The sequence below is a fragment of the Astyanax mexicanus genome, chromosome 20, assembly GCF_023375975.1.
Source record: "Astyanax mexicanus isolate ESR-SI-001 chromosome 20, AstMex3_surface, whole genome shotgun sequence".
Lineage (NCBI taxonomy): Eukaryota > Metazoa > Chordata > Actinopteri > Characiformes > Acestrorhamphidae > Astyanax > Astyanax mexicanus.
This window is the reverse complement of record NC_064427.1, coordinates 15,702,823-15,729,818: the sequence shown is the minus strand read 5'-3', so window position 1 is coordinate 15,729,818 and position 26,996 is coordinate 15,702,823. Positions and strand designations below refer to the sequence as shown.

Genomic DNA, 26,996 nt, shown 5'->3' with positions numbered 1-26,996 from the left:
CACACACACACACACACACGTGCATGCACATTCATTCATTGTCATTTATTTACACTTTATGTCCAAATATTTGTGGACTACCTTTCTAAAAATAAAAAAGCTGTATCCAGCTACTTAATATTGCATCTGTTGCACCTGTGTTTCAATTAACATATCCATGTTTTTGGTCCAGTGAACTAAAGCGCTGCCACTATGTTTAGGAGATCGCCAATTCGATTCCCATTCATGCAGCTTGCCATCAGCTGCCAAAGCCCCGAGAGAGCACAATTTTCCTTGCTCTCTCTCTGGGTGGGTACAGTAGATGGTGCTCTCTCTTTCCCCTCATCACTCCTAGGGTGATGTGGATCAACACAGGGCTGCGTCTGTGAGCTGATGTATCAGAACCGAGTCGCTAAGCTTTCCTCCGAGCGTTAGTGCTGTGATGCTACTCGGCAATGCTGCATCAGCAGCACTTCAAAAAGAGGTGGAGTCTGACTTTGTTGTTTAGGAGGCGTGTGCTGGTCTTCACTCTCCTAGTGTTGGAGCTTCACTAGTGATAGGGGGAGTCCTAATGAGTGGGTTGGGTAATTGGCCAAGCAAATTGTGAAAAAAAAGAGAAAATAATGCAATATATCGCAATATTGATATTTATCCCACCCCTAGTGTCGATGAGTGAAGAACTTGAGATGAATGTTGTGTTTTGACTGGAAGAAAAATAAATGTAGGGTAGTACTGACCTTTGTGCAATAATGCACTTTAACACATACACCCACACACACACACACACACAAACCCATAAGTACCCACATCCTCCGTCTGTGTGTGTTTTATTCACACTGCTTTACTCTGTTTGGATGCCCTGGGCTCCGGATGCTCTCGGCTATTAACTTTATTACAATACACACTGTGTTTGGCCCGGGCCTTTTGTCTGTCTCACACAAGGTCACGGCCTTACACACACACACACACACACACACACTCCACTCGGCAGCCGGACGCAGGGGGGTACTGTCTGAAACACTGTGTCTGTGTAAAGGACGGAAATGGTGCTAAATAACTCAATCTGTTGAGTTTGATATATGTTTGTGTGTGTGTGTGTGTGTGTGTGTGTTAGGGTAATTTGTCTCATCAGATGTGTGGCGAGATCAATGCTTATAAGTTTTATTTATATTAAAACATTTAAATACATTCAAAAAGGAAAATAAATGCAAAAAGAGATATTTTTCTTTTTTTATGTTTAAATTGTTTTGCTGCACCAGTCAAAAGTTCTGAAAATTAATGATATTTACCTGTATAGTAAGTTAATTGGCCAATAGAATAATAGAAACTGTCCAAAAACTCTTTTACACTGACTTCTATTAAACATTATTAAGGTTTTATTTCTTTCCTGTAAAGATGCTGTTGTTTATGAGATGCATGGTTTTAAGTTAACAGAGACCATTTACTTTTTCCCTATTGTATTTATATAATAACATTTTTTATGAATTTAAATTTTCTTAATAACATCTTATCATAAATAAACCCTTTTTATCCTATCTGTCATATAGATATATAGTATACATCCGCACTTTGCACAGAAAGGCTCTGCTTGTTTTAGTGCACTATTAGTAATAAATAATTCATATAAAACATATTAAGATTATTGAGATTATCTGATAGTAAATGTTCTGCTTTACTTTAACAATTAGATGTGGCTCCAAAAAGACACAAATTTGCATATGTATTAAAAATTATAGGAATTTTATGAATACTTTAGGTATCAATAACTCATATTAATATATGTATGTGTTTGTGTGTATTCAGTTCTCCAAGGAGAAGTACCTGCTGGAATCTCCACCAGAGAAGCTGCGGAAGGAGCTGGAGGAGGAGCTGAAGCTCAGCAGCAGTGACATGAGGAGCCATGGCTGGTACCATGGCCGCATCCCACGAGAGGTAAATACACACACACACAAATGAAGACACTACTTCAGTTTCTCTGATTTTGCTATTTATAGGTTTATGTTTGAGTAAAATGAACATTGTTGTTTTATTCTATAAACTACAGACAACATTTCTCCCAAATTCCAAATAAAAATAGTATCATTTAGAGCATTTATTTGCAGAAAATGAGAAATGGCTGAAATAACAAAAAAGATGCAGAGCTTTCAGACCTCAAATAATGCAAATAAAACAAGTTCATATTCATAAAGTTTTAAGAGTTCAGAAATCAATATTTGGTGGAATAACCCTGGCTGGTTTTTAATCACAGTTTATTTCATGCATCTTGGTCATTTTAGAAGGATGTGTATAAAATAACATTTCTGTTATAATATTACATGCATGTGTGTGGGTGGAAATATTAATTTGCGTTTTTTTTTTTTTTTTCACGATCCACGATCCGCCCACGCTGTCTGTATGTAGTGTAACTTCAGCCTACATTAATATTGGAGCACTAAAGGAAACTCCATATCCTGTCCTATTAAAACTTTATACACTGCTTTTTAGAATGGACCATGGAGCACTCTACTCTACTACATACACAGAGCGCCATCTGGTGGAGAATAGGAGACAGACTTGCTTAGGTTTTTGGTGCATCTTTTAATAATGATCTGGTTGATACCAAACAAACCATACAGATCTGAGGAAAAATAAGAGAGCACTTAAAAATTATGAGTTTTTTTATTTTACCAAATTATAAACCTCTGGAATATAATCAAGAGAAAGATGGATGATCACAATCCATAAAACCAAACTGAACTGCTTGTGAATGTTTACACCAGGAGTAAAGCAGCATAAAGTTATCCAAAAGCAGTGTGTAAGACTGGTGGAGGAGAACATGATGCCAAGATGTATGAAAACTGTAATTAAAAACCAGGGTAATTCACCAAATATTAATTTCTGAACTCTAAAAACTTTATAAATAAGAACTTTCTTTGCATTATTTGAGATCTGAAAGCTTTGTATCTTTTTTTGTTATTTCAGCCATTTCTCATTTACCCCGTCAAACGTCTACTTCCACATCTTTCACATTTCACGCTGTAAAGGTACACCTGCAGCTCCCATAATTTTATTATTTATAATGTTATATAATTGTTGATGAAAAAAATGGATTTGCATCTATTTTTGTAAGTAACAAGCAAGGGTGTACACATGCTGAGTATTGGTTGTATAGATAGGATTGTGCAGCTGACTGGTGACTGTTGTCAGGGTTTTAAGCGGTCAGTGGCGCACCTGTATTTTCGTATTTTCCACCACCAAGATAGAAATGTACCTGGACACACCTTACTTCCAGACCATCATGCCACATCATCACTTCCACACTCTGATGCTCTTTTAATGCTGAGGGTGCAAGGTGGGGTGTAAGATAGCAACGAGCATTGCAAAGCTTCTTGCGCAGTGTGTATGATAGGGTGTACAATACTGTAAATATTGTGTATATACATATATATTCAATCTTTTTATTCATGTGTGGGTTTGATGTGTTTACACAGGTATCGGAGTCTCTGGTGATGAGAAGTGGTGATTTCCTGGTGCGCGACTCCCTGGTGAACGCGGGGGATTATGTGATCACGTGCCGCTGGCAGCAGGAGGTGGTTCACTGTCGCATCAGTAAGGTTCTTGTGAAAAGCTCACAGACGCGAGTGCAGTACCTCCTGGAGCACGAGCCGTTTGACTCCGTGCCCACGCTGGTGCGGCACCACGCTGGCACCGGCCGGCCCGTGTGCCCCCGCTCCGGCGCCCAGCTGCTGTGCCCGGTGAACCGCACGCTGCCCCTCAGGTACCTGGAGGCAACCTTCGCCCTGGCCAGCAGCAGGTCAGGATCTTCACATTCACCCTCCAGCCCCCGGGGGGCGCACATCAAGAGACGCAGCGTCACCATGACCGACGGCCTGACCACCGAGAAGATCATCCCACACAGGTACAATGATGATAATGATGAAGATGATGATAAAGATGATGATGATGTTGGTTGGAATACATTGGGATACTAAAGTTATTAAACGATTCATGTTCAGATGTAAGGAGTAGCAATAATATTACAAATTGACCTGTATTTAACAGTGTTTATTTGTTTTTATGTAGGTAAAAATGACTTGGAACCAAAAATCTATCATTCCATCCATTCATACATCCTTCCATACATCCATATATACATTTAATAGTTATTTAGTCCAGAGAAAAAGCTGGTCATTTGCTGATAGTGGTGGTTTACCAGAGAATGACTGCATCCAAGGCCCAGTTCACTGTTATATATTTTATATATTTATTATATTATTATATTGATCCTAGTGAAAGGATATTGGTGCTGCACTGTGGAATATATTGTATTATAGTTAACAGTTAGTTCCGACCTCACAATCTGATTGGTTGAGAAAATCTCCTCGGCTAATGCCGTCTGACAGCCAGAACTTTAACTAGCCATGCTAGGCTACGCTAAGCTAATTCTGAGCTATAGCAAGCTACGCTAACCTAACCACAGTCCAGCCGGCTAGCTAACCAACACTAACATCCAGCAAACAGGCAGAAACGCACAGCTTTCACCTGAAGACGAGTCCGCGGAGCAATTTTAATTTTAAGCTAACGTTCGTGGTGTGAGTTTGTATAAACTATACGCCGTTTTGCAGTTACAGTTCTGTTACAGTTCACTTGTTGTGGTCAGAGGTGGAAAAAGTACTGAAAAATTGTAATTAAGTAAAAGTACCTTTACTTTGCTAAACGTCTACACAAGTAAAAGTAAAGAACCCATCTAAAAATCAACTTGAGTAAAAGTAAAAAAGTACTTAATTTAAAATTTACTTTGAGTAAAAGTTACATAGTTACTTTTATTTATTTGATGTAAAAAAGTACAAATCATACATTAAATAATTATTAAATTAAATTATTTGGACAGGCAGTATTTGTTAAGACCACCCCATAAAACATTTTTAAGAACAAGTGGCATAGGTTTCTATGATCCATTTTTTTCTTTATTGTTAAAAAGTTAAAAAGTTATGGTCATATAGGTCATTATAAACCATATTTTTATAGTTTTTATGGCCGCGCACACAGACCCCAGGCTACACACAGCGTCTCTCCTGCTAACCATAATAAACACTGCATGGAGAAATTCAGCTGCGCTGCCATGGAGAACAAAACTTTTTTTTTTTTATTCAGACAATTAGTTTTTTTTCCCAGCATTTCATTGTTTACTCAGTAACAGGACGTTTTCCAAAGTAGCAAAGTAAATTACTTCTGTCAAAATGAACTTGAGTAAAAGTAAAATTTACCTATTTTAAAAACCTATTTTATACAAATTACTCATCAAATCTACTCAACTAAGTAACGTGAGTAAATGTAATTAGTTACTTTCCACCTTTTTTTGCCTTTATTCATTTTGTAGAAAAAACTGTTGTATAAAAGCAACAGAACACACGAGGTAGTGTTATTTATCGCCTTCGGCTCCTGCCTACGAGCAAATCATAGCCGTGATGTTATTCATGATAACACACTCCCTCTCGTGTTCTATTGCTCAAACAGAGCGTGGTGATTGGATGTTAGTGTTGTTGTGTAAAAACTTTTATGATTTAAAACTGGTCTAACTGCTGATTTTAACTTATCAGTGATGAAACACCTCCAGAGCCGGCCGAGCCGCCGGTTTCAGAACCTGAAGTGAAGACGGAGCAGAGATGCAGCTGGTGTGTGTGTGTGTGTGAGTGTGTGTGTGTGTGTGTTCTAACACAAATCCCATCATTCTCACTTCCCCCTCTGACTCACTGAATCACACTTTTTTCTCCACAGTGGTTGTTATTGCACTTCAAGTCCCAGCATGCACTGCTTCCACCGGGCACTGAGGCTGCTGTTTGTGTTTATTAGCCCTGAGCTTGTTTAGTCCTGGTTTAGACACTGGAAACACCAGGATTCACTTTCTCAAAAGCACCTTGCCTTTAATTCTGAAGGGTAATTTTGGAAGGGTCGAGTGAGCTTCACTTTGAATACTCTCTCTCTTTCTCTCTCTATCAGTTTAGCTGATGTTAACACTGAGGTGATTTTGGGAAACTGAGTCCAGTATTTAGTATTTAGACGTGTGTTGTGCTAGTTATACAGTAGTTTCCTCCCTGTATGAACTGTATTTGACCACATCCACTACCGTTCAAAAGTTTAGAATCATTCTTTTTTCAATTCTTTTGCACAAAAAAACGTTGGAATAGCAATGAAATTTGCATATCTTGCATTTGTAGCCACAACATTTAAATCACTACATGTGAAGTGAATAACTTTACGTTTCATTGAATCTGCACTATATTAGGCATGTGGTTTTAATGTTTTGGCTGATCAGTGTGCATTTATGGAAAAAAAAAACATAAAACAAAAGGTTTATGAAAATGTTAATGCAGCTTGCCATCAGCTGCCGGAGCCCTGAGAGAGCACAATTGGCAAAGAGAAAATGGAGAATTATTATAAACATTTAATGAAAATCTCCAATCTTAATTTAACACTTTTAACTAGCCAGGCTGCTTTAGCTCATCTCTGAGATTGTTATATGCAAACAATCACTGTTCTGATTGGCTGCTTTGCATTTGTGGATTTTGGATTTAAGAAAGAATCTGTATAAACTCAACTTGGTTCGTCGGCTCAACTCAAATAAAATAATATTAAATATAGTAGCAATGTTTTTTTGAGAAAGGAACTGTATAAATAAATACATTATATATACAAATCTATATTATTATTACCCTTTTTTTTTTTTTTCCTTTTATTAGTTAGCAGCTAATGTTGTCTGGTAAGCCAGGGTCTGGTATGTGTTCTGGTAAGCCAGGGCGCTATCAGCTAGCGGTTCGTCCCAGATAGCTTGTTTTAACGCAGTAAACACACAGACTACAGTCCGATATACTAAACTCTGAACAAGCTAGCAAAAGAGCTAGCGCTGTGGTTAGCAGCTTACGCTAAAACTGCTGCTCCAGCCTTAGTGCTGGAGAAACTTCACTGAAAACTCACCCTTATGACGCTATTCTTCAGTGGAGTGGCTTTATTGCTCCTTAATACTTGACTGGTAGAATTCATACATAAGGAGCACCTGATTACTGTATATGGTGCACTGTCAATTTTTGGTAAAATTAAAGTTAATTTTTGGTGCAACTTATAGTCTAAAATATACAGTATGTGACTTCAGATCAACTTGAAATCCATTTGAAATCCTGTATTCTGAACTTTTGAACGGTAGACAAGGGCTTTGGGTTAGTGGGTTATCTGGACAGTGTGTGTGTGTGTGTGTTCGAGCTGTGTTTTAAAGGCCATATGTGTGTGTGTGTGTTACAGCCCCTCCACTGTTCACCATAAGGATGCCATGAGGAACTGCGCTCTCAGCATGGATCAGATACAGGAGTTCCGCTGCCCTCTGAGCCCTGTAGGGGAAACCCCACTGTCACCTGCATACAGCGCCAGTGAGTACACACACACACACACACACACACACTCACACTGCAATGACACAGCTGGGTCCTCATTTATCTACAGATTAAGGAGATTGCACAACTCATTAAACACAGAGAGCAGGAGAAATTCTGATTAATATTGATGAGGTAATTAGTGATTCCCCTTCCCCTCTTCCCCTCTCTCTCTCTCTCTCTCTCTCTCTTCTCTCTTTACCCTTTCATCGTCCTGTTCTTATACATCTCTGGAAAAAAAGAAGAGAGCACTTCAGTTTCTGAATCAGTTTCTCTGATTTTACTATTTATAGGTTTATGTTTGAGTAAAATGAACATTGTTGTTTTATTCTATAAACTACAAACAACATTTCTCCCAAATTTGAAATAGAAATATTGTCATTAGAGCATGTATTTACAGAAAATGAGAAATGGCTGAAATAACAAAAAAGATTCAGAGCTTTCAGACCTCAAATAATGCAAATAAAACAAGTTCATTTTCATGAAGTTTTAAGAGTTCAGAAATCAATATTTGGTGGAATAAACATGGTTTTTAATCACAGTTTTTTTCATGCATTTTGGCATCAAGTTCTCCTCCACCAGTCTTACACACTGCTTTTGGATAACTTTATGCTGCTTTACTCCTGGTGCAAAAATTCAAGCCGTTCAGTTTGGTTTGAGGGCTTGTGATCCTCCATCTTCCTCTTGATTAAAGAAACTCATCATTTTTAAAGTGGTTATTTTTTTCAGAGCTGTATTTTGGTTTATCTCTCCCCCTAAATTCCCTCTTTATTGCTTCTACACTTTTTTCTTCCCATCCCTTCATTTCTCTTTCATCTAACATGCATGGATTGTCAAAGCACTGCAGTTATTTATATACTATGATACAAATATCAAACTATATATAATTAACATGTAATAATCATACTTAAATTGTATGTATAATTGTACAAGAATATAAACACTGAAATGCCTCATTTGAACTCTCTCGAAATTATAATTTTGCATTCATATACAATATCAGTCAAAAGTTTTAGAACACCCTCTTCTTTTTTCCTTTATTTTTGCCATTTACACAGGAAATTTGGCAGTGTTAAATTAACACTGTTAGTGTTAAATTAACACTGAGAGTGTAAAGCTTAACACTAATAAGTGTTGATTTAACACTAACAGTGTTGATTTAACACTGCCAAATTTCCTGTGTAGCTTTTCAGGTCAATAAATGGTACAAAATCCAGTGTAACAAAAAGTCATTTTAGTATTGTAAATGTATATTGAAAAAAAAATAAAAATCATATTTTGTTTTAAAAAAGAAACAATGCATTTTACAGAATAATTCATTGGTTAGCTTGTAGCTGGTAAATAGTAATGAAATTAATTTAACTGAGCTTTGGAAATGGATTTTAAAATAATGTCAATTTCCAACCTCTGAATGTATAGTAAAGCTGTAGTGCTGGAACAGATGGAGTTACTGCTGTTACTCTCTACTGCAGCATTTACACACTTACACACACAAAGCACATTCACACTTTCATCATCATAATAACTAGAAAAAGACACAGAAACAGAGAACTCTGTAACTATTAAAAGTAGAATCTTTTCTTTAGAGAAATTACAGATGAAGCCAGAGAGTGGTGAGTACTGTTTCTTACACAGGAGAAAACTGCTACAGCAAGACGTCTGGCTGACCCACATGGAAACAGCAGCTTTAGACTTTAGCTCAGATTAACATGATTAAGGACTTGAGGAGTCTCAGTTTTTTAGTCTCAGTGAAGAAAATATTTAGTCAAGAGTTATTCTGATTTGTCTGATAAAATAAAGATAAAATAATAAAACAGATTGTCTGGGTCTACTAAATTACATTTTCTCTCTTTTCCTTCTCTTTCCAGTTTCTCGCCACAGACACGGCTCAGGTGGGCGTGTCTTAGCTGTAATCCCGCCCTCTCCGGTGATGCGTCGCTCCAGTGACCCCCACCTCTCCCCCTCCTCCTCCAATAATAACCTGCCCTGCTCGGACACGCCCCCTGTACACACCCATGCCACGCCCGCCCACAGTTTTCCCTCGGACGGTTCGGAGGCGGGGGGTAGCTACTGTGAGCTCCGCCCCTGCCCGCCCCCGACTCCGCCCTGTAAGAGCTATGTGGAGCGGCTGAGGGTGGAGGATTGCAGGGCTCCGGGTTCCTCAGCTCCTGATGGAGGTGAGGGCTTCTCCCTCCCCCAGGTGGAGACCGCCTCCTCCTTCAGGCCGGGCCGGTACCAGTCCGCCGTGCTGCCAGCTGAGAATAAACCCCTGGAGATGGGGGTGCTGAAGCGGGTGAAGGAGCTGCTGGCGGAGGTGGACCCCAAAACGGCGGCTAAACACATCACCAAGGCCGACTGCATGGTAAAAACCTCATAACACTACTTTAATGAAAGCTACTGCTTGTTTATTCCTTGTAGAAGAGAAGTACTGCCAATAGAATAGAGAAGAGGCCATTTAAAAATGATGAGTTTCTTCTGATCACAAGCCATCAAACCAAGCTGAACTGCTTGAATTTTTGCACCAGGAGTAAAGCAGCATAAAGTTATCCAAAAGCAGTGTGTACGACTGGTGGAGGAGAACATGATGCCAAGATGCATGAAAAAACTGTGATTAAAAACCACCAGGGTTATTCCACCAAATATCGATTGATTCTGAACTCTTAAAACTTTATGAATATGAACTTGTTCCTCATTTCTCATTTTCTGTAAATAAATGCTCTAAATGAGAATATTTTTATTTGGAATTTGGGAGAAATGTTGTCTGTAGTTTATAGAATAAAACAACAATGTTCATTTTACTCAAACATAAACCTATAAATAGCAAAATCAGATCTGATTCAGAAACTGAGTTCTGTGGGATAAGAGAAGTTAATCAGAGCACTGTCAATCAAGCCTATAATTTTTTTGCATTGTAGCATATGCAGTAAAATATTTAGTAATTAGTAATACCTACTTAATTATTATATTAACTTAATAATTAAACTACAACACAACAAATATTATATTTTAAAAATAAATAGAGGCCTGTGAAAAATACTTTGAGAGCGAGCATGTGAATTGGCTACTACTGTTCGCGTTTCAAAACATCTCAGAGAGTAGTCTGCTCCGCCCACCCCTCCCTAGACGCAAAGCATATTTGGGTTGCCAAATTCAGCATTCTGAATCTACACAATCTACACAAAGTTTAGACTAGATACAGCCTGAGATACAGCTACAGCAGCAGGCGGAGACAGAGGACAAAACAAACACAAAATCCGGGACGGAGTGAACACTTAAAATAGGAACCTACTGCTGAATCCCTGCTGACAAGAGCTGCCAGTACTTTCACCCAACATGTTTCCTTAATATCTGATGATACATCCTGATCATTTTATCATTTAATACTGAACATTTGTTACATATTGATCCTTTAAGTAAGCTCAGGAAAAAGACAAATAATAATAATAATAATAATAATAATAATAATAATAATAATAATAATAATAATAATGATAAAAACTATAATGTAAAGTAATAACATATTGTAATTTAATTTAATTTGTATTGTTATGATTAATATATCAGTAATATAAGAAATTGTTGTATTTTATGTAAGTAGTTGTGGTAGCGAAGTTATTTATTTATTTATTTATTTATTTCTGTATTATTTGTTTTCTATATAGTAGTAGGAGTACTAAAATAGTAGTGAATTTAGCAATATTATAATTAGAAGTAGTAGCAGCATTGTTAGCATGATTATTTTATTAGTAGTAGTATTAGTGGTTGTATTGTTATTATTTTTTTATTTTATATATTTTTTATTTTGTTTTAGTAAGAAATCTGGTACCACTTTAAAATAAGACTACCTTTATAAAGGGTTTATAAATGGTTTACAATTAGTTTATTAATAGTTACTAATTAGGTTGCAAATGCCTTAATAATCAGTTATAACACATGTGTAGAAAGGGCAACAATGACTTGTTGTTTGCCAAATAGTGAACCCACAGCCATCTATATTGTTGCCCTTTCTACATATTGGTTAAAACTGATTATTAATGATTTTTAAGGGATTTACAAGCTAATTAGTAACCATTAATAAACTAATTTTAAACCATTTATAAACCCTTTTAGTTATATTTTAAAGTGGTACCAGAAATCTTTAGTAAGTTTATGTGTTGACCCATCCTTTATCCTTCATCAGGAGTTAAAATAACTTTTGGGGACACTTATTTCCACAGCCCACCACAACACAACATGGGCTTAGTGAACACACCCCCCCCAAACACCTCACCTGTACAGGTGTTCAGTCTCCAGTTATCTTCTGCTCTGAGCTCCAGAAGAACCAACACAAACCTCGGCTCCGGCTAATTCACCATTAACACTCTCATTACTCCATAAAGCTGAATTACACTCTAATTAATCCTCTTTACTCAGAGTGTGAATACGCTTAAAGCTATGGAGAGAGCGGGGAAATACTCCTCTGATGGGAACTGTGTGACCATCCGCAGGTTGCTAGGATACTGGGCGTTACCAAGGAGACGCAGAGGATGATGGGAGTGGGCTCGGGGCTGGAGCTGCTGACTCTTCCACACGGACATCAGCTGAGACTGGATCTGCTCGAGAGGTGACATTAAACACACACACACACATATAAAACAACAACACACATACAACTGACACATACAGTACTGTGCAAAAGTTTTAGACACCAAACCAGATTATACTAATCCATTTATCTCAGCAATATGAGTGTTTTTACCTGAAAAAAAAGCACCACGTATGATTTGAACAGATGCATATAAACATAAATACAGTAAAACACAACAAGGTATTTTAATTTTTAACTATAAGTATGTTTGTTCTTCAGCCAAGCTGAAGAACAAAGTGTAGATTTCTCCAGATTTCTCCTGGATGCTCCTCAGCCAGCATGTGTATATTATGTTCAGTTCCGTCAGCAGCTCACCTGATTTACCACATTTACCAATTTACCAAACCAGGTGTTGATTAATATGATGAAAACGAGAAATAACTATATTAAACTCAGATGAGGAGGAGAGATTAGGAGATGTTGTTTTAAGTAAAACTTTTAGCTTTTTGTAAAATTGCTGTTTGTATTTATTGTAATGCTGTAATGTGTTTTACTGCACAAATAAGAAGCTTTTTCTTTACTGAAATTCTCACAGGTGCCTAAAACATTCGCACAGTACTGTATATATAACATATATATACAACACACACACACACATATAAAACAACAACACACACAGATATACACACATATGGGTCGTTATCAGAATATTTTGCTTCTGGCCCTTAAAACTTTACGTTTTTTTATTATTAGTTATTTTTTACGGTGGCCGAGAAAGCCCAACGCAGTGCAAATTGAAAAGCGCTGCAAAAGCACAAAACACATCCATCAAAATTACAACACAGGCGCAGCAAATAGAAAAACGCGCTGCAAATAGAAAAACGCGCTGCAAATACAACCACAACACAATGGAAGTGAGTCACAACACAACGGAATTTTCCCGGGGGAACTTAAAAGATACTGTACCAGCTAAGCTGCGTCTTCAGTAACGTCTCGGACTTCACTATGTGTACAAAGGACAATAAGTGGCAAACAAGGCGTTTTGTGAAGCAGAACTTTTAATAATATGCACACAACCGTGGTAATCACAGGTAATAAACATAACTTACTTTTCAGAAGCTTGTTTGCCACTTATTGTCCTTTGTATACAGCTGGTACAGCATCTTTTAAGGTCCCCCGGGAAAATTCCGTTGTGTTGTGACTCACTTCCGTTGTGTTGTGGTTCTATTTGCAGCGCGTTTTTCTATTTGCAGCGCGTTTTTCTTTTTGCAGCGCGTTTTTCTATTTGCTGCGCCTGTGTTGTAATTTTGATGGATGTGTTTTGTGCTTTTGCAGCGCATTTCAATTTGCACTGCGCTGGGCTTTCTCGGCCACCGTAATTTTTTTAAGTGTCAGACTACACAGAAATCTTATTTATCACATTTATCACTTTTTATTTCCTGTCCTGCATGCGTCATGGCAAGCTGTGTTACAGGATGGACACTCTTTGCAAAACAATTACCAAAAAATCTTAAACTGTGTATGGTGATCCTGTTCTGTTTTTAAAAATGCATTTTATTTATTTTTGTATTATTTTAACTAGCGTGATATTGAACCGTGACAGGGTTAGACAGCTTAAGCTTTAACTCATCTAAGTATGGAGAGAGTATAAGAAATAATAAGCATAATCAATATCATCAGTTTGTGAACATGCATAAAACAGTATGATGATTAAAATATCCATTGCACACACACACACACACACACATGCACATGTAAATACACACACTTGTACATACATACATATCATTTATATCCTAAACACACCTTCACACTGCATTCACACTCAGCAGAAAGGTTGTAAACGTATCTTTACGTATTTCTGGACGTTCTCTCTCTCAGCAGGCTTCTTCAGCTCTTTTAACCACAGAGAATGTTCTAGATACACCACTGTGAACTGACCTGATGGCCATCTGTGCCACTTTACCATTTAGCTCACTAGTTCACTACTGTTCTGCGGGAAACCTGCCTATTGTGTCCTCTGGCTAAAGTGTTGCTGGTGTGTAAAGGAGAAACAGAGACTTCAGAATTCAGGATTTTTAGAACTTCTTGTACTTTTCATGTCACGGCTGTATTTGCAATACACACAGTGGCTTGCAAAAGTATTCATACCCCTTGAACTTTCCCATATTCTGTCACCTTACAAACAGAAATATATTTAATTAGAATTTAATGTGAAAGACCAACATAAAGTGGTATAAGATTGTGAAGTGGAAAGTGGAAAGGAAATTCTGCATGATTCAAACATTTTTTACAAATAAAAAACTGAAAAGTGCAGTGTGCAAAAGTATTCAGCCCCCCTTTATGGAACCACCTTTTTCTGCAATTACAGCTGCAAGTCATTTAGGGTGTGTCTCCACCAGTTTTGCACATCTAGCAACATCTTTTACAGTGCATGTTTAACATATGTTTCTAATTAAATTCCAATTAAATATATTTATGTTTGTGGTTGTAGTGTGACAAAATATGGGAAAAGTTTAAGGGGTATGAATACTTTTGCAAGCCTCTGTATATTTGCCTTGATAAAAAACTGGTACATCTAAAAGTAACTTTGTAGGAGAAAGAAAAAGCATAACTTGCTGTGGAAGTCGATTTCTTTTTATTCCTATTCAACTGACAGACCTAAATATTTATAATTCAGATAGATAGACAGACAGACAGACAGACAGACAGACAGGCAGGCAGGCAGGCAGATAGATAGATAGTGATTATACATTTTTACTTGCTATAAGCTTATTTCTATAATAAAATGAACTAAAGACCACTTCTTTCACAAGAATCAGTTATTACTTAATAACTATTAGTAACTTTATCTATATTACATTAATCATCCTGCACCTATCTGTAAATACCTATTGATGCTATTGTTTTTGTTACTGTGATTAATATTACTCCCTCCCTTTTTTTCTTCTACTTTCTAATTTCCTTATTTCCTTTACTTCTTTACTTCCTTCACTTCATATTGTGTATATTAACTTAAAATGTAATTAATTTAAATACAATGAGAAAGAGCCTAGTACAGGCTCTGTTGTTCTTTTTTTTTGGTACTTTCCCTGCACTATTATTATTATTATTATAATAACTATTTTTTTGTCTTTATTATGTTTTTGATGTATTGTACATAAATGAAATACAATAAAAAATAAATAATAACTTCCATTTCTCTCTGCAGGTTTTACACCATGTCCATCATGATGGCTGTTGATCTGCTGGGCTGCACAGGAAGTACGGAGGAGAGAGCTGCTCTGCTCTACAAAACCATCCAGCTCGCCGCTGAGCTGAAGAGCACCATGGGAAATATGTTCGGATTCGCCGCCATCATGAGAGCCCTGGACCTACCACAGGTGAGGAGAGAGAGAGAGAGAGAGAGAAAGAAAGAGTGAGAGAGATACAGCCATAGCAGTCTATCTATCTTAAAGACACCACTATACATCAATATACAGAGACATTGAAGGTGTGACGTCATGCTCAGCTGATCTTCTGTCCGGATTATTTTCCCTCAGATCGCACGGCTGGAGCAGACGTGGATGACGCTGAGACAGAGACACACAGAGGGAGCCATCCTGTACGAGAAGAAGCTCAAACCCTTCATCAAGGCCATGAATGAAGGCAAAGGTGAAAAAACTATGAAAACAGATAAACAAACAATAAAACAAAAACTTTTACAACAAAGAAATAAAGAAACACAGTACATATGGACTGAAATAAAACAAAGAATCACACACAACCTAACGTAGAAGAAACGAAAAACCAACACTGAAAACAGAGGGGCTATACAGTATACTGTATACACGGTAGCGGACAAGAAACTCTAAAGACAGGTAACAAAGGGGTGGAGCTACAAAGGACAAATGTGGGAGCACTGAAGATAGAGGCAGAGACAAGGAAAACAACACAGAGAGAAACAAAACAGATAGGCACAGGAAAAGATACATATAGATTTACCAGGAAAGACATGGAAAATACATGGAGTTTCTTCTTGTTTCTTCAATTCAAGGGTGTTAAAAAAGTTAATCTTACTTTTCTTGGAGTAACAGAACTGTGTTTTACTAGATTTCGGAGTACAGTACCCCTATTATATCGCCAGTACTTCTCTACAAAGACTAGACAAACTGTGTTGGTGTGAATTTTCACGCGTGTCAGCAATGTATGCACAAACAATTGGTCGAGTTTTTTCATACAAAAATTAAAAAAAAAAAATATATATATATATATATATTCATGCATATATACTGTATATGTGTGTGTTTTCCTCTTGCAGAAAGCTCAGTCCTGTCCAGTACCTGTTTCCCCCACGTGGTTCCGGTGCTGTCGCTGATGGAGAGGGGCGTGGCTGTGGGGGAGGGGCTTGAGCCCTGGGAGAACTCAGACTGTGGTGTGGACGTGGTGATGAGCCACCTAGAGGCCGCTCGCAGCATTGCACATCACGGAGGCCTGTACCGCACCAACGCTGAGAGCAAACTACAGGGTATGTGCAGTATTTATGATTATAATTTACGAGCAGCCATTACATTAAGACCACCTGACTATCTGTGTCCAGACTGTTCTCATACAGAGTTCCCCAATGGTGAAACAAACTACCTTCCACTACCAGATCAGGAGAATCTCTCACTATCTTTAATAAACTCCTGAAGACAGAGCTCTTCAAAGAGCACTTACTCTCCTAACACCTCTAACACACTAACTACTTCTAACCTCATTTCCTTCTTTCCCTCCTTCACTCCTCTATTGACATTACTAATTATATCACATTTTGCACAAAAGAAAAATAAGAGGCCACTTAAAAATGATGTGTTTCTTTGATTTTACCAAATTGAAAACCTCTGGAGTATATTCAAGAGGAAGATGGATGATCACAAGCCATCAAACCAAACTGAACTGCTGGAATTTTTGCACCAGGAGTAAAGCAGCATAAAGTTATCCAAAAGCAGTGTGTAAGACTGGTGGAGGAGAACATGATGTCAAGATGCCTGAAATTTTTTTTTTTTTTTTTTTTTGCATTATTTGAGGTCTGAAAGCTCTGCATCTTTTTTTTGTTGTTATTTTAGCCATTTCTCATTTTCTGTAAATAAATGCTCTAAATGAGAATATTTTTATTTGGAATTTGGGAGAAATGTTGTAGTTTATAGAATTTGTTTACAGAAGACAACAATGTTCATTTTACTCAAACATAAACCTATAAATAGCAAATATGTTTTTAGGATATTTGTTGCCACACTTTTAACAGAATTTAATGTGATCATTGTTTGTTTTGTGTAATTGCAGATTTTCAGGAGCGAGAGGAGGTGTTGGAGATCTTCTGTACGGAGTTTCAGATGAGGCTGCTCTGGGGGAGTCGAGGTTCTGAGGGCAGTCAGGCCGAACGCTACGAAAAGTTCGATAAAGTCCTCACGGCTCTTTCCCACAAACTGGAGCCTCCTGTTCGCCACAGCGAGCTATAGCACCTCCCCAAACCCCGCCCACTCCCCCCTGCATCCGCATGTGGTACGATCCATCACCTCACTGTTCCCCCACAGCTGGGAGAGACAATTACCAAAACGGGGGAGGAATAAAAAACAAAAAATATAAAAAAGGCACAAAAAAGGGGGCAAGCTTTTCCCAGGCATGACGGAACATGATGCCCCCTTCAGGACAGAGCTGAGAACTACAGCCAGAGTGCATTTTTATAAAAAGCCAAAATCGGTAACACTTAAAAATAAAAATAAGACTACCTTTATAAAGGGTTTATGAATGGTTTATAAATTAGTTTATTAATGGTTATTAATTATGTTGCAAATACTTTAAATATACTTTAAAATATATAACACATTATTAGAAATGGCAACAGTGAGCTGAAAATGAGAAAAATAATGATTCCACACTCATTTGTGTACTGTCACACCTCAGATCTTTCTAGATATTGATTTTACTTTGATGGAACTTGGTTTTCCACCAATCAGCATTAAACCTGTCATATTAATATATTTCTAAGTATGTTTAACACTTTACCATAAATTAAATGACTAAGGAAAGTAAGTAAGTAATCTTTATTTATATAGCACCAATCTAGAGCACCTCACAAAGTGCTTTACAGACAGAATTAAATACCTCATACATACATATACATATGTACATACATACATGTACACATACACATATACATATACACACATATATACACATGCATACACATACATACATATAATAAAAAAATAAAAGTAATCTAAAACACAAAAGAACAAAACCAAAATAGCAAGTAAAATAACAAAGAAAAGAAGCAAATAATCAAGTAAATTCCTTATTAAAAGCGATAGAATAAAAATGAGTCTTTCTGTTGCTTTTTGAATTAATGTGTTTTAACTGCTTAAAAAAACAATGGTTTTTAAGGCATTTACATTCAATCAATAATAAATAATAATCAAATTTATAAAACATTTATAAATCCTGTATAAATTTAGTCTTATTTTAAAGTGGTACCCCAAAAATCTCCTTCAGTTGGATGCTCTGATTAAAGGAGCTTAAGCTGAAGTCATCAATCTTCAGGAACAAGGAAGAGGAGGAGGAAGAGGAAGAGGAGGAGTTTAATTCTTCAGATTGGACACTTCCTGAGGGATTTCAGACTGCATGATCATCACACTGCACCGGTCAGCGCTGGGATGCTTGCAGAAACATCACACACACTTTCACACACACACACACACACACACACACTGATGCGGGTCAAACACTCGCTCACTCATCAGATGTTTGAATGTATGTTGCCAAATCTCAATACCCTGAATGAACACTTGCTAGACCAGGAAAAAGTAAAAAAAAGTCTTATTTTTTATGTTTTATAATCATTTTTATTTTATCTTCATTTCAAGGTATTCGAGGGGCAGTGTGTAGCACGCAGTGTGAGAGTTTAATGGAGAAAAAAACATAAACATGAATTGAAATAATGATCCTGATTTTACCACATAATACGTAATATCACAGTAAGGCTATCATTCACATGAATGTCACATGAGGTTGAAGCGTGCTCTTAATGATAAAGGATCCAAAGTGACCCAAGTATATTTAAATGAAAAAGAGTCTAAAATTATGAACAATAAATAAATTAAAAAATAATTAAAATAAAGGATACAAGAAATAATAAAGATAATGGAAGATTAAGACAGTATGAAATTAACCAATTAAAAGAAATTAAGAAAGTAAGATTAAGAAATGGAGGGAATAGCTTAATTATTAATTAACCAAAATCCAAAATATAATAAGTAAAACCAGAGTAAGAGTAAGAAATGAGTAATAATAATGAGAAGAAGAAGAAGAAGGAGAAGAAGAAGAAGAAGAAGAAGAAGAAGAAGAAGAAGAAGAAGAAGAAGAAGAAGAAGAAGAAGTAATAAACAAACAAATAAACAATTAGATAAAATAAAACAAAATACATTAAATTAAATAAACAGTAAAAAGGTGGCAGGTTAGAAATTACAATTATTTTAATAAAATATATATACATTTATATAAAACATACTGTATATTCTGTTTCTGTAATTCATTCTCTGACCTCTCTTTAATCAATAGAATTGAATTCTTATCTATTCTCCTGTTTTAATGCATCACATTCTAGTCAATATAACTGTCAGTGCTGGAACGCTCCTTATAACTTCAGTGTAAATGGGCAGGGCTTTTTTTTTTGCAATGTCAGAAAAAAACTTTCTATTTACATATATCCATCTATATATATAAATTCCATTTAATCAGTGTTTCAGTTTTTCTATTATTGTTTTTATTATAATGAGTTTTTTAATAATAAGTTTGATAATAATAAGTATTTATTTATTTACTTTAAACTTTAAAAAAGTCGTTTTTCACTACTAATTTTACAATCATATCAATTATTGTGGAACAGTCTTTATAAAAGTTTAAGGGAACATTTAGCTTCACAGTTGTTCTGTCTGGAGGAGGAGCTGCACACTGCCCCTGTAATCCTGTAATATTTTTTTCTGTATGAAAGACCATGTTTTAATTTTTGTATTTTTTGTATTGTGCATAAGTACGAGTGGCTCATGGCTTATATTTCTGCTGCTCTGAAGATCATCATCACCTGGATCAGGTGTGTTATAAGAGTCAGTGCATGGATATAATACAATGTAATTTTTATTATTATAATTTTTTTGTGCAGGTGGATAATTCTTTTGTTTTGTTTTGTTTTTGTGCGGGTGGATAATTCTTCAGTTTTTTGTTTATTAATTTAAATATTTAGCCTAATCACAGGAATGGTTTGGTAAAAAAACATCAAATTTACACATCAAATTTGATACAGTTGATACGACTATATACAAATTTACCCGTAATTGTAAGTCAAGGTTATCCAAAGCACTGACTCTGAATCAGTACAGCATACAGCAGATATATGAGCTTTTTTTATTTTATTTGAACATTCGTTTAAAACATTGTTTTATTTGAACATTGAATCATAAGCTGCAGTTCTTTATTGTGACCAGAAGGTGGTGACAACATCTTAAAGTGAAGCTGTTATTCAAACAGTTTTGTTTTATTTGAATATTCACTTTTTTGTGTTAAAGTTTGAGGTTTGGTTGGATGGTGTTGGGTTGGGATTTTTTATTTACTGTATTTGGCTTTAAACCAAGTCTACTATTTCCAGTGTCAGCAAGGGCCTTCATTCTGGTACCAATGTCTAGGAATGACACAACTCAAAGTGATATACCTCCGTCAGCAGCAGCAAGATTATTGTAATTCTCATAGTTTCATATCTCAATTTCCCACCCAAAAAAACTAAAATGTCATGTATTTATTTCACAAGGGAACACGTTAGCTCAGACTGGCAGTCTGCCGCTATTTACAGGCAGTCTGTTAAAGATTATTAACAGGGAAATCCTGATTCTGGAGGCTCTATTTCAGGTATTTTTTATAAAGGGTGCACACGTTAAAAGCAATTAGCGCTGTGGAGATCTGGAAGTTTCGAGGATTGGAGATGCTCCGTATGCAATTCCACTCCAAGCCAGCAGAGGGCTCTGTACAGCAAGCAAAAACCCCAGGCCTGAGGAGTTCGGACGTTTGGACTGTGAGTTGCGTTTTGTTTTTTAACGATGCTTACTGGTCTGGGACTCGTAACGTTAGTTCGGACTCGCTTTTTCATGTACAGATGGGTCCATATGAGCTTATTTCATGATGTAAATAGTGGCAGGACTCTGGACTGGACTGGATTGGTGGAGAAAAAGGGCGTGTCGGTTGTTGTGGTTGCATCCTCTTTCTTATGTGCTGTACATACGATTACATCATACGTTTTTCAATCTTTTTTCCAGGAAATAAAAGACGGTAAGCTTGTGTTCAGGCTGGATTCTGTTTTCTTTTTAATCCTTCCTCTACATCCCAATTACATCCTCTACAGTGGATCTGATACAGAGTCACCTCAGAGTCAGTGCTGCACTGAAAATTTAGCCCTCGTTTCTTTAGGCCTAAAATGAGAAAACTTCAGACACCAAACAGATCAGGACACTATTACACAAAATTAATTTAATTGATTCAATTATAAGCTGTGGTAAGAGCATTTTAAAGGGTACATTTTATATAGTTAAAGTATGTCTGTGGGCTATACAAAACATGTTCACTAAGTTCTTTACAATAAATCACTCTAATTCATATAAAGATAAAGATCTCACCAGCTCTATTCTTATCCATTTAAGGGCTCTGTCACCTTTATGCAAATAAGCTGTTGCTGGCCACGCCCCATGTTAATACTGAGCATTTACTTTACTACATGTTATTGTAAGTTTGTGCTAAATGTTAAAATGCGAGCAAGCTAGTTCATAGTTAACTGCAATAAAACCTTTTTATTATTATTTGAAAACACTTACATCTCCCTCATCTGCAAACTTGCCATGTACAGTAGGTACAGATCTCTCCCTCAGATGAAGTCCGCTGGCTAATTGATAGATTTTGAACCCACTTTTCAGGACACCATTCATGAAAACTCATCTCATTCATTTAAATCATAAGCTGCAGTTCTTCATCTTGACCAGAAGGTGGGGACAGAATCTCAAAGTGACGCTGTTATTCAAAGCTTACACTTCTTTCACACCCTGCGTCCATTACAATGGACATCATTTATTTTATTATTATCAAATGTTTTGTTGTACATAACACTAATTAAGACCTGTTTTAATCAGTATACACTATAAACGAGCCAAATAAAAAGTTTATAAACCGATAACACACTGCACTGAAAAAAACAGCACTAGAGCCAAAGAGGCAATTTAATAGAGCTATTTTTTTTTACTAATTTTATGTCATTTAGAACACTTTTTCATGTGTATTTTAGTGTTTAGGAATGGCTTGTGAATAAAAAGGTCGAAATAAAAATCTAAAATAAAAAGCACAGGCCTCAAATCCAATAGAAAACAGTTACTTATTTTAGTTAATCGGATTTAATGTTAGTATAGATTTTATATTATACTTTTATAGTCTTCCTAAATGTGCATTGCATTTTTATTATTTATTAAATTATTTATTTAATTTAACTCTGGCACATAATTCAGGTCGGAAAGAGTTAAAATGAGTAAACTTCAGACATCAAATATGTTATAAACTCAGAGTTTCTTGCTGTAAAAGTGCTATGTAAAGATTGGATCTAAAAAAGTAAATAAAATGTGAAGAAAATAATATTATTAGAAAATTATATATTTCAGTGCCAAAGTTCATTTAACTTTAGATTCCATTCACTAAAATCATAAGCTGCACTTCCTCACTTTGACCACAGGGTGGAGACTGAATCTCACTATATGAGCGAGTTTAAATCTTATTGCCTGAATGAATGAAGCTCCACAGCTCCCAGTATAATAATCCCCCACCACTGCTGGTCTTACTGGAAAACTTCTTATTTTACAAACTGTGTGATTCTCTCACACGTTTAATATTTCACTGAGTAATCCCATAAAGCACAAAGTGTTGGCACCGATTACATTTTTTCAAACAAATTAAGTATTACTCACAGAAAATGACTACAATTACACTGTTATGATATACACATGTTTATTTCCTTTGTGTGTACTGGAACAACAAAAAACTGATTTTACTCAATTTTACTCAAAACTCCCAAAATGCACCAGACAACATGATTGACTTGACTTACTATTATCACACCCTTTACAAAAAAATGAAATCTGAGTTTAAACAATGACACATTACAATTTTTTTTAACAAAGGATAGGACGTTATGTTGCTAAAATAATATCACCTATTTTAGGCTATTTTTGATTTTCTTAATAAAAAAACACTAAAAATGTTTTATTAAATTCAAAAATATACAACTGGAACAAAATAAGTGTAACGTTTTTATTCATTATGAATTTAACAGTCAGTAGAAACAAAAGATTATGATTTTGTTTAAAATAATAATAATAATAATAATGTGATTTTCATCGGCTTTTAAGACATATTATTGCTATAATTAAGATCTGGAACAAATAATAGCGATATATATATAATAATATAACTATTTATTGTTGTAAGTGCTTATTAATATTTTATATAATATAAGTTTTTACTACCTAATTAATAACCATTAATAAACTACTTTATTAACTATTGATAAACCCATTATAAAGGAGCCTTATTTTAAAGTGTCACCAAATAATACAGATTTAACACCCCATACATTTACTTTCTGTGTGTGTGTGTGTGTGTGTGTGTGTGTGTGTGTGTGTGTGTGTGTGTGTGTGTGTGTGTGTGTTTGTTAAACGCAGCACTGCAGGGTTGAACATGCGCGTTGGCATCCTGAAGCGAGTGTGTCGGGCTTTAGTGACCTCACAGAGTTAAGATGGTGGCTCTGTGTAAATATAAATGTGTGTGTGTGCACGTTGGGGGGTGGGATGTGGAGGGGGTACTGCAACCTTTTTATTATTATTTGAAAACACTTACATCTCCCTCATACTCCCTCCCTCATACTGCAAGTCTATGATGCAATCTCAGAATCTCAGTATGTGTGTGTGTGTGTGTGTGTGTGTGTGTGTGTGTGTGCGGTGTGTGTGTGTGTGTGTGTGTGTGCGGTGTGTGTGGTGTGTGTGTGTGTGTGTTTGTGTGTGTGTGTGTTTGTGTGTGTGTGTGTGTGTGTGTGTGGTGTGTGTGTGTGTGTGTGTGTGTTTGTGTGTGTGTGTGCGGTGTGTGTGTGCGGTGTGTGTGTGTGTGTGTGTTTGTGTGTGTGTGTGCGGTGTGTGTGGTGTGTGTGTGTGTGTGTTTGTGTGTGTGTGTGTTTGTGTGTGTGTGGTGTGTGTGTGTGTGTGTGTGTGTTTGTGTGTGTGTGTGCGGTGTGTGTGTGCGGTGTGTGTTGTACAGAATGTCCCGTTTCTCTGCTGACAGCTGTGCAGTCGGGCAGCTGTGTGCCAGTCAGAGACGGGCCTCCTGGCACTGCTGGCAGGGTGGCACACAGTACACTGTATCAGAGCTGGGGGGGCACAGGGTGGCACAGGGGGCACAGAGGCGTGGATTGAGACCCATGTACACTAATTTAGGGGGGATAAAGAGACACAGCAGCTCTGTCTGTCAAATATATCGTCACCCTCAGCATCACCTTTTTACATTGTAGATTTACACTGAAGGCATCAAAACTATGAACACGTGAAGTTTTATTCTAGTTTCTACAAAATAGCCCCCCTTTGCTCTGATTACTGCTTTGCACACTCTTGGCATCATTCCCTCAATGAGCTTTAAGAGGTGGTCACCTGAAATGAAAAGTTTTCCAACAGTCTTGAAGGAAGGAGTTCCCAGAGGTGTTTAGCACTTGTTGCTCCTTTGTCTTCTTCACTCTGTGCTCCAGCTCACCCCAAACCATCTGGATTGGGTTCAGGTCCGGTGACTGTGGAGGTTCAGCTCATTTTTGTTAAGTACATAAAACTCTACATGTGTTCAAGTTTTGATGCCTTCAGTGAGAATCTACAATGTAAATAGTCATAAAAATAAAGAAAATGCACTGTAAAAAAATAAGAAAGCACTTAAAAACGATGAGTTTCTTTGATTTTACCAAATTGAAAACCTCTGGAATATAATCAAGAGGAAGATGGATGATCACAAGCCATCAAACCAAGCTGAACTGCTTGAATTTTTGCACCAGGAGTAAAGACATAAAGTTATCCAAAAGCAGTGTGTAAGACTGGTGGAGGAGAACATGCCAAGATGTATGAAAAAAATGTATAATTAAAAACCAGGATAATTTCACCAAATATTGATTTCTGAACACATAAAACTTTATGAACAAACAGGGGCTATTTATACTAATAAGTCCAGGTGTGTCCAGCAATCTTTAGAAGCATGGTGAGCTGGAACACTGATGCATAGCCTCCAAGCGTCCAGCATGTCCAGGAAGCTTGAGCGCAGGTGCATTCTGGGAAATTTTGGGAGTCATTCTCCAGAGAACTAGAGGTAGTAATGAAGCATTTTAGAGCTCCTATGTTTCAATAAAAAAAATAATATTGATATTTGATTCTGGGTATTGATAATATATCGCAAATGAAAACGATACAATATATCACAATATCAATATTTTGTCCCACCCTCGCACCTTTTTACTCGTTGCTGCTATTTTAAGCTCTGAATCAATTATCAGAGGGAAACGTCAGGACAGGATGAATACTGACACTCAGGTATTGATCCGCTCATGCTTACTGACTGCTGAAGAACCTGCAGCACCACAGCAACACATCTGGAAACATCTCAGCAGCTGCTTCACCCTCTGCACCACGTCCTTCCTGCAGAACATCTGGAAATAAAAACAGCACATTAGAAGCATATCACTGTTTCCGTCTCTGTGATCGCTGGCATTATGTAAAGAAATGCTATTAAAATTCCCCTGCTCCCATCACTCCTCAGCCTTTTCAGCAGAAATCTGCTGTACCGTTCATTAGCATTCAAGTGTCTCGCTGCCTCTGTTAGTGTCAAACAACACAGAGCACATATATCGACGTCTAAGAAACACAACTAATTGTTATTCCCTGCTGTTCATGTTTACATGTGATACAGAAGAAGAAGATGAGGGGATCAGTATGCAGAGAAGCGTCTCCACGGTGGGATTAATACCTGAGTTTGGGTCTTTTAAAAAGTGTAACTTTTTTATATCATGAAAAGAGAATATAACATGTATTGACAGTGTTTTTAAGAATGTAATTTGAGTATTTAATTTTTTTGAGGGTGTATTGGGAGTATTTGGAAGCTATAAGAGAACATTTAAATGAGAGTATTGCTTAATTAAGATTATGTAATGATATATTTAGAGTATTGACAGTATTTAAAGACTGTATTTTCAGAGTAGTCTTAAGAAAAGTATTCTCTGAGTGTTCTTAAGAGTATATTGTGTGTATATTGAGTGTATACTGAAGAGTGTATTCACATTATTCTTGAGTGTTATTTTCCCCAATATTAGAATACACACATCCATAAATATGGATGGATTTCTGTACAGTTATTTTAATAGATAGATAGAAAACACAGAGGAATAGAAAATATATAAGGCTATAAAAAACTAACTATACAAGGTAAAGATCTATCTGTAAACGGAGCAGTGCAATAGATGTTGCTAATGGTCATTAAATAATTAACAGAGCAAAGTGCAAGGTGCAATAACTGATTATAAAAGAGACTGATGTGCCATATAAATATAAATATGTTACAAAATATTTCTGAGAAGTGAATATGTGAATACCCAATCATGAGTAAATGTACTTAAGTGAGGATGGGGAAGTAATGATCTGCAGTTTAAAGACCTGATTCCTGAATCACATGTAGCCCATCATCATCATCATCATCATCATCATCATCATCATCACGTCATCACTCAGACCCCAATTCAAAAATACACAGAGCCTCTCAGCTCCACCCAGCCTCTACCTCCCCTCAGTGTGGGTCGGCGTGGCCCCTCGGGTGACTCCTGCCGGCCCCGTGGCCCCCCTCAGCCCTTGCCGCTCCGCATTACCACATGAATGGCCGGCTGTAAAGGGCCAGCGCGGCTCCGGACGCCAACAGAAGGCATGAGATTAGCA

General features: G+C 36.8%; 1 protein-coding gene across 6 annotated transcripts in view; it reads left to right on the top strand.

Moving 5' to 3' along the window:
- Positions 1–21,294, top strand: part of sh2d3ca (SH2 domain containing 3Ca) — a 98,920-nt gene extending 77,626 nt beyond the window's left edge. For 3 of the 6 annotated variants that reach the window (XM_022680943.2, XM_022680946.2, XM_022680945.2), the window contains 10 exons: positions 1,783–1,911; positions 3,450–3,877; positions 5,559–5,633; positions 7,255–7,379; positions 9,251–9,744; positions 11,870–11,985; positions 15,161–15,332; positions 15,492–15,603; positions 16,250–16,456; positions 17,254–21,294. In XM_022680943.2, coding sequence (XP_022536664.2) covers positions 1,783–1,911; positions 3,450–3,877; positions 5,559–5,633; positions 7,255–7,379; positions 9,251–9,744; positions 11,870–11,985; positions 15,161–15,332; positions 15,492–15,603; positions 16,250–16,456; positions 17,254–17,429 — 2,034 coding nt within the window. In that variant the 3' untranslated portion in view covers positions 17,430–21,294. The remainder of the gene's footprint in view (positions 1–1,782; positions 1,912–3,449; positions 3,878–5,558; positions 5,634–7,254; positions 7,380–9,250; positions 9,745–11,869; positions 11,986–15,160; positions 15,333–15,491; positions 15,604–16,249; positions 16,457–17,253) is intronic. The other 3 variants (XM_022680944.2, XM_022680949.2, XM_022680947.2) reach the window with 1 other exon arrangement.
- Positions 21,295–26,996: the final 5,702 nt, after the last annotated feature.